We start from the raw sequence: 9,031 nt of genomic DNA on the forward strand, positions 1-9,031 counted from the left end.
CGTCATAATTCGACAAGTACAAAACATCATCCAATCAAGATGAAATTTCATAAGCATAATCTCGGGATAAATGGTGGAGAAAATACAGAAATTATGACGTCATCGGTCACGTGGTTCGCCCGCCATATTTCTTTTAACATAAAAGCCTTAAAAACCACAGAAAACATCCTGGCGAGGGTTTGCAATCTCTGATTGCTCTTTCTTGTTCCAAATGCGTTTGCAATTAAATACCGAGTCGTTTGTCTGTTACAACACCACTACCACTACTACCACTACTACTACTACTACGACTACTACTACTACTATTCCTCTTCTTCGTCCTTACAGTCTCAATTATTCTCACCTTCCTGTGGGGTTGGCTAAAGGGGAGGTTTAGGCTCAAGCCTTTCACAAGATGGTGGCCTGACAATTCAACTTGGACCAATTTGGGAGACAATTTGTAATTGGCTCAAGATGCCGGCGATAAATCTTCGACTCTTCATTTTTAAAGACATCATCGGGATCCGATTAAAGACATGTTCTACATATTCCAACTAATGTAAGCAGATGGAACGTTTAACTTAATGTCCGTCTGATGGACCCTGTGATGCAACTTCCTGTCTGCGAAGCACCAATAGGATAGTTTATAGACCGGTCAGAATCAAATCCACATTGGAACGACTTAAAGGTAAATGTGCTACCTGTGCACTATTCTAGCGGATTAAAACACCATAATGGTACACATGACGACGGACACACATTCGGATCACAATCAGTATCGGATACACTGAATTGTACACTGAATCGGAATGCCATGCAATGTGTGCTGAAGACCCGACTTACCCACGTAAAAGGTCGTTGGCGCACCTTCCATGTCGAACACGTCCCTGGTCTGGGAGTCAAAGCGCAGCCACAGCGCGATCCCCAGAACGGCACCACCTGCGAGCTGAGTGAGGGGCATGTCCACGTATTCGACTCGTTTTGTTAGAAAAATTATAAAAATTACAACAGGATTCCTGGAGATTTTTGGTCACGGGCAGCAAGAGACGACATTGTAAATTTTCTCATTTTGCAATATCTAATGCAAAGTAGGGGTGCTCGGCGGTGCATCACCCTACCACCATTGGTTCGCAATATCTGAGAAGTTGCAGTGAAACGATTGACCTCCCACAATGCTTTGACAAGATGAAAATGATGGGATTTTAAATGGACACCATGAACAATCTTTACATGTGATTGTAGCAATTTTACCAGGGTAAACGTTCATGGAAGAAACATCAAAACCAGGGAGGCAATATTGGAAGAAGCAATGATTGCTGATCAATGCCAGAGGGCGCTGAATTAATAACATCGAAAATGATGTCAGTCTGACACAGTAATAGGGGCACAGTAATAGGGTCAAGGTAACAGGGAAACGTAAAAGGGAAAAGGTAATAGGGGCACAGTAATAGGGTCAAGGTAATAGGGACACAGTAATAGGGGCCGAGAAATAGGGTCAAGGTAATAGGGAATGGTAATAGGGGAATGGTAATAGGGGCATTGTAATAGCGGCATGGTAATAGGGGCACATTAATAGGATCAAGGTAATAGGAGCACGGTAATAGGGACATGGTAATAGGGATACGGTAATGGGGACATGGTAATAGGGGCACAGTAATAGGGGCATGGTAATAGGAGCATGGTAATAGGAGCACGGAAATAGGGGCATGGTAATAGGGATACGGTAATGGGGACATGGTAATAAGGGCACAGTAATAGGGTCAAGGTAATAGGGTAAAGGTAATAGGGGCACAGTTATAGGGTCAAGGTAATAGGGGCACGGTAATAGGGGCATGGTAATAGTGGCACGGTAATAGGACCATGGCAATTGGGACCCGGTAATAGGGCAGAGAAACAGGGTCAAGGTAATAGGGTCAAGGTAATAGGGGCACGGTAATAGTGGCATGGTAATGGGGACATGGTAATAGGGGCATGGTAATAAGAGCACGGTAATAGGGGCATGGTAATGGGGACATGGTAATTTGGGCACGATAACAGGGACAGGGTAATAGGGTCACAATAGGGGCACAATTTGCAGGGGCACAGTAATAGGGGCACTGTTTATTGGGGGCACAGCAGATTATAATTCACAGATTATTTTTATGGCGTCACAAAACGGAGCTTGCAATGAGAAATCAAACGAAAATCAAGGAGCAGGGATTCTGGAATACGAGAAACTAACACAGAACACGTGAGTGTGCACGGCACGGTGCCGGAGGGAGGGGGAAAGGGGGATGCACGGCATCGGAAGAAGGTGGGTTGCCCAGCACGGTGTCGGAGGGAGGGGGGAGAGGGTTGCACAGCACAGCACTGTGGGGGGGGGGGGGGGAGGTTGCACGGCACGGCATCGGAGGAGTGGGGGGGGGGGGTTGCAAAGCACGGCACTGGAGCGGGGGGGGGGGGGCTTTCGCACAGCATGTCACCACGGGATATTTTAAGATTGTATTTGGCAAAAACATTCAGATTTCGCTCATAAATAAGAAAAGCAATTGATTACTATCAGCGACGGGTAACGTGTGGGGTGGTAATCGAACGATGATATAACCACCCTAATCACTGGCCAAAGGACGAAGTTCCTCAATGTCAAATTTCGATGAAGCACGAATCCTTCACCCACATTTACTGTGCACAGCGAACCAATCAAATGTGAACCAACAGGGAACAACAGGGTGTCGTGTTCACCAATAAGTACACACCAGGTGGTCGTGTCCACCAAAAAGTACTCACCGGATACTCGTGTCCACCAAAAAGTACTCACCGGATACTCGTGTCCACCAAAAAGTACTCACCGGATACTCGTGTCCACCAAAAAGTACTCACCGGGTACTCGTGTCCATCAAAAAGTACTCACCGGGTCCTCGTGTCCACCAAAAAGTACTCACGGGGTACTCGTGTCCACCAAAAAGTACTCACCGGGTACTCGTGTCCACCAAAAAGTACTCACCGGGTACTCGTGTCCACCAAAAAGTACTCACCGGGTACTCGTGTCCATCAAAAAGTACTCACGGGTACTCGTGTCCACCAAAAAGTACTCACCGGGTACTCGTGTCCACCAAAAAGTACTCACCGGGTACTGGTGTCAACCAAAAGGTACTCACCAGGTACCCATGTCCACTAAAAAGTACTCAACGGTACTCGTGTCCACAAACAGGTACACACCTGGTACTTTTGTCCAACATGTGTACACTGGGTACTTGTGTCCACCAACAAGTACACACCGGGTGCATGTGCCCACCGACAGGTATACATCGGGTACTTGTGACCACCAAGTACACACCGGGTAATCGTGTCCACCAACGGGTATACAACGTCTACTCGTTTCCACCAACAGGTACACAATGGGTACTCGTGTCCACCAACAGGTATGCACCGGGCACTTGAGTTCACCAACAGGTGCACATCAGGTACTTGTACACACGAAACACAAACACGGCACACATCAACATCACGGATCACACATCAGGCATCAGGTACACGGATCGAGAACACGTACCAAAATGGGTAGGATCGACATGGTGATGGACTGATGGGTTTGTCTGGACGCGTTCGGAACGACCCCAATAGGCGGGAGAGAACGATACATAATCATCTCACCCAGAAGAAAAAATTGAATCCGAAGAGGATGTACTTGATGCATTTCATGCAGCCTTGCACCCCCATGACGAGGCGAGTACCGAATCACGGTCCTTTCTACCAACAACGTCCTTACGATCGCGTTCCTGGAAAATGGCGATCGCGCTCTCACTGCGTCGCTACGATTCCTCTTCGCGCCTCTTGGCTCGAGCTCCGCGACCCGCTCGCTCGAGATGCAGCGAGGTGTGGTCAGGGTGGTCGCAAACACCCCGAGCGGAATTTCCCCGCGATGGAATCGGAGTCTGTTTTGGAAAATACGAGGCTGGCGCCAAGGCGCTTTGTTTTCAATTACAACAACAGTAAAACCTGGAATTTTCGCGATGACGGAGCTTTTACTCCGAGAGTGCGTGAGTGCCGACGTTAGAGCGCAATCTTGATCAAGTGTACCAATGTATACCAACGTTAAAGCGCAATATAGACCCCTCGTGTACCATTATGTACCGACTTTAAAGCGCAATATAGATCCCTCGTGTACCAGTGTGTACCAACGTTAAAGTGCAATATCGATCCCTCGTGTACCAGTGTACCAACGTTAAAGCGCAATATAGATCCCTTGTGTACCAGTGTGTACCAACGTTAAAGCGCAATATCAATCACTTGTGTACCAGCGTTAAAGGGCAATATCAATCCCTCGTGTACCAGTGTGTACCAACATTAAAGCGCAATATCGATCCCTCGTGTACCAGTGTGCACCAACGTTAAAGCGCAATATAGATCCCTTGTGTACCAGTGTGTACCAACGTTAAAGGGCAATATCGATCCCTCGTGTACCAGTGTGTACCAACGTTAAAGCGCAATATCGATCACTCATGTAACAGTGTGTACCAACGTTAAAGCGCAATATCGATCACTCGTGTACCAGTGTGTACCAACGTTAAAGCGCAATATCGATCACTCGTGTACCAGTGTGTACCAACGTTAAAGCGCAATATCGATCCCTCGTGTACCTGTGTGTACCAACGTTAAAGCGCAATATCGATCACTCGTGTACCAGTGTGTACCAACGTTAAAGCGCAATATCGATCACTCGTGTACCAGCGTTAAAGGGCAATATCGATCACTCATGTAACAGTGTGTACCAACGTTAAAGCGCAATATCGATCACTCGTGTACCAGTGTGTACCAACGTTAAAGCGCAATATCGATCACTCGTGTACCAGTGTGTACCAACGTTAAAGCGCAATATCGATCACTCATGTAACAGTGTGTACCAACGTTAAAGCGCAATATCGATCACTCGTGTACCAGTGTGTACCAACGTTAAAGCGCAATATCGATCACTCGTGTACCAGTGTGTACCAACGTTAACGCGCAATATCGACCCCTCATGTACCAGTGTGTACCAACGTTAAAGCGCAATATCGATCACTCTTGTGCCAGTGTGTACCAACGTTAAAGCGCAATATCGATCACTCGTGTACCAGTGTGTACCAGCGTTAAAGGGCAATATCAATCCCTCGTGTACCAGTGTGTACCAACATTAAAGCGCAATATCGATCCCTCGTGTACCAGTGTGCACCAACGTTAAAGCGCAATATAGATCCCTTGTGTACCAGTGTGTACCAACGTTAAAGCGCAATATCGATCACTCATGTAACAGTGTGTACCAACGTTAAAGCGCAATATCGATCACTCGTGTACCAGTGTGTACCAACGTTAAAGCGCAATATCGATCACTCGTGTACCAGTGTGTACCAACGTTAAAGCGCAATATCGATCCCTCGTGTACCTGTGTGTACCAACGTTAAAGCGCAATATCGATCACTCGTGTACCAGTGTGTACCAACATTAAAGCACAATATCGATCCTTCGTGTACCAGTGTGTACCAACGTTAAAGCGCAATATAGATCCCTCGTGTATCAGTGTACCAACGTTAAAGCGCAATATAGATCCTTGTGTACCAGTGTGTACCAACATTAAAGCGCAATATCGATCCCCCGTGTACCAGTGTGTAGCAACGTTAAAGCGCAATATCGATCACTCGTGCACCAGTGTGTAGCAACGTTAAAGCGCAATATCGATCACTCGTGTACCAGTGTGTACCAACGTTAAAGCGCAATATCGATCACTCGTGTACCTGTGTGTACCAATGTTAAAGCGCAATATAGATCCCTTGTTTACCAGTGTGTACCAACGTTAAAGCGCAATATAGATCCCTTGTTTACCAGTGTGTATCAACGTTAAAGCGCAATATCGATCCCTCGTGTACCAGTGTGTGCCAACGTTAAAGCGCTATCTCCAGTGTATTCGCTACATACCCGCATACGGGGAGTCAGGGCCAAGGCTGCGGCTAAAGTATCCGCACAACGAATGGACAAGGCAATTCACCTGTCGAGTTTTTCACAAGACATCCTCAAACATGCCTACCGGACTCTACAATGTAGAACTCGGCTCAAGGAAGACCCTGCACAGGTAAACAAGTACGAATGCACTCCCCCTTAATGAGGGATGAGCAGCACTTCAACACGGCTTGATCTATAACGAGAAAAATGGCTTCTTTGGCTCTCCAAGGTGAAAGAATAAAAGGTGAAATTGGTGTTAAAAAGAAACACAAAATGTCGATAAAATTGCCATTAATGCTCGTTGTCAGAATGCACAATACCAATTAGATGAGTGTAAGGACATTATGAGATAACAATGTACTTTTACATGCATAACACGAATGTCGAGATGCAATGTGAAAATCAATCAACGATGTATGGGATTCGAACCTTCTGGGGACCATGAGCCAAACTCTTTGGAGAAAGTCAAACAAGGCAGTAAGAAGACGCTATGTCCTGGAGGTACTCTACGATGCGGCACCTGCTTGCTAAACTCGTGAAGGATGAGATTTACGAGCTATTCTAGGTTTTGCTACAAACCAGGTAAAGCAAATGGGTAATTTGATGGTCTCACAAAACATGGAACTATTCGGGATCTTTCACCCAGCGTTTTGGTGTTTGAGGGAGGTAGGTGGGGAATCCACGAAAAATGCGATACGTAATATATTGTTACGGTTTTTAGAACCTTCACTAGTAAATTTTAGTAAATGTTTCCCTTATAAATGTTCCCCTGTAAGTATCCCCATCAATTGGCTTGTTAAAGATCGCACCCTAGTTAGTCCATGTACAACACGTAGCGAAACATAGGACCTCTCCGTAGTTATTTCATTATTATGTGTTTCAGTCAAGGATCTGTTCCCAATAGTTGAATCTGCGTTGCAATAATCAAATAAGATAGGCCCCAGTACTTCGTTTGCCAGCAGCGTTCGCTGCTCCTTGCCTTGATGCGGTCGTTGGCCCCAGACCGCCATTAGCCATGCGGTCAAGCCGAGGAAGAAGGGGGCGGAGCCGCCAGAACAAGGTGTGGCACGTCGACTCGTCATCGGAGTTGGAGTCAGCAAGCCCTTTGCCGGCCAACCAGCGCCGTGGTGAGCCAACCGGTAGGCGTGTCATCAGAGCCGGCGGCTTGATTCCAATGCACGTAATATAAGCGCGAGCGCGAAGCCTTTTGAGAGAGAGACGTGATCCGGCAGATGAGGAAGGTACCAGGCGAGCATACCGCTGGATCGTGAGGCAGAAGAGTGGATCCGTGATGGCGACAACAATACAGTAGTCAATTGACATTGTCTGACCGTGTGTGAAACCGAATACGTGAAGCTGCCGCTGGCTATTCGCTTCCAGCCCGGAGCCTGGACCTGGAGCGGACCTCCAATTAATTATAGTGGAAATTGGAATGGAAGAGACGCTGGACGTAGAAAAGCCCTCGCGGGGTGAAGAAATGGATAATGTGCAAAGTCCGTGCTCCCATCATGATTCCTTGCTTAATCCTTATAAAGATTTGCAGGTGTTGGAGGAATGAGGAAGAAGAATCCCCAAGGTGGAGCGGGTAGTAGATGGGGCGAAGAGATTTTTCGGTAAGGTGTTTGTCGCGAAAAGAATTTTCGCGCGCTTGGGATTCCAGCGTAACCCGGGCGCTCGTAAAAGGTCCATGGTGCGCTGTGTGAATGGCAATGGTGCACGTGTGAGGAAAAGGTGTGAAGGTGAACGGCACGCGTGTACGAATGGCGTCGGAGCGCGAGTGTGGTACCGGGTGCGAGGGAGAATGCATGACCGAGTATGGGAGTGAAACCGAGTGCGAGTGAGAATGCACGTCGGAGTGTATGTGTGGTGAGTGTGACACGGAGAGTGAGATGGATGAGGAGCGGGTGCGAGGATGCACACTTGGGATGGATGGAGAGAGTGTGCGAGAACGCACACCTGGGTTGGTTGTGGCGCGTTGCGGGAGGGCACATCGGAGCGCGTGAGTGGGTGGATGCAAGAGAGCACCCCCATGAGTGGTACGGCGTACGTACCAAGAGAGAGTGCGCAAGACATTGCGCGAGGAGGTGTGTTAAGGAAGTGTGTGAACGACGAGTGTGCGCAAGAAGGCATGCGAGAGGAGTGGTGTGTAACAGGGAGTGCGGTGGTGGAATGGACGGAGTGTGTGGAATGCATGAGAGGCGCTGAGACGCCGGATTTTGTGAGTATGAAAGGGGTCGCGTGTGGGTGTGAGCATGTACGGGGAAGCAGCGACGTTGACCGGAGCAGCGTTTAGGCTGACGGATAGTCGACGCGAGCCCTCGGTCCGTGCCGGGCTTTGTGTACTGCGGGAACCGGCGAGGGTCGTAATCACGGCGGTTTCAAAAGAACCCCCGTGCGCGATCCGCGCCGGGCCCCGCCCTGCACGGTCGCGTCCGTGCTTTGCTAAGCAGAGCGGGCGGCCCGGTTTGAGGGAAGGTAGGAAGGGTCGGAACGGCGCCCCCTTGTGGTTGCGGCATTCCGGCCGGCCAAGATTGGGCCATCGGGCAGGAGACCGAAAGGCCCCAAGCCGGGATGGTGCTGTGAATCTTGGCCCAACGAAACCTCCTCCCCTGAACCGAATGCCAGACGACCCATCCGCAGTAGACGAACCACCCGCATTCATTGCTCGGCTTGGCGAAGCCGAGCTTTGAGAATGTAATTTCCCGCACCGAGGCTCATAGTTTAATGGACGATGGTAGGGATAGTGAATATGATTGGCAAATTGGATTGGCAAATTTGATGGGTAAAAATGATTGGCAAATTTGATTGGCAAAAAAAATTTGGATGGGCAAAATTGATAATGGGAGAAGCCCGATGTAGAGGGATGGCAACTCTGCCATCCCTCCCATCCCCAGGGCACATGAGCATTAGTTTATGGGGTTTTGGCTGTGCAAACTAGCCCGGTGGGGTTAGGATAAAATGTTAGGATATAGAAAGATGACAGTAGGTAACTAGATTTAAGTAGCGACATGTACCTGTAGTAGGGGACGTAGCAGATTAGTGGATTATAATGACGTGGGAGCGCTTAGTATAAGGGAAGACTGGGGGAGCGCGAGTT

General features: G+C 48.4%; 1 protein-coding gene across 2 annotated transcripts in view; it reads right to left on the reverse strand.

Annotated features, from left to right (window-relative positions):
• The window catches only part of LOC137432245 (CD9 antigen), a 65,957-nt gene extending 62,125 nt beyond the window's left edge, over nucleotides 1–3,832 (reverse strand). The window contains exons 1-2 of one of the 2 annotated variants that reach the window (XM_068124001.2): nucleotides 3,512–3,832; nucleotides 823–925 (exon numbers count right to left, since the gene is read on the reverse strand). In XM_068124001.2, the coding sequence (XP_067980102.2) occupies nucleotides 823–925; nucleotides 3,512–3,655 (247 nt within the window). In that variant the 5' untranslated portion in view covers nucleotides 3,656–3,832. The remainder of the gene's footprint in view (nucleotides 1–822; nucleotides 926–3,511) is intronic. The other variant, XM_068124002.2, reaches the window with a different exon arrangement.
• Between the last annotated feature and the right edge of the window lie 5,199 nt (nucleotides 3,833–9,031).

Source organism: Myxine glutinosa, chromosome 8 (genome assembly GCF_964187855.1).
Source record: "Myxine glutinosa chromosome 8, kmMyxGlut1.1, whole genome shotgun sequence".
NCBI classification, from domain to species: domain Eukaryota; kingdom Metazoa; phylum Chordata; class Myxini; order Myxiniformes; family Myxinidae; genus Myxine; species Myxine glutinosa.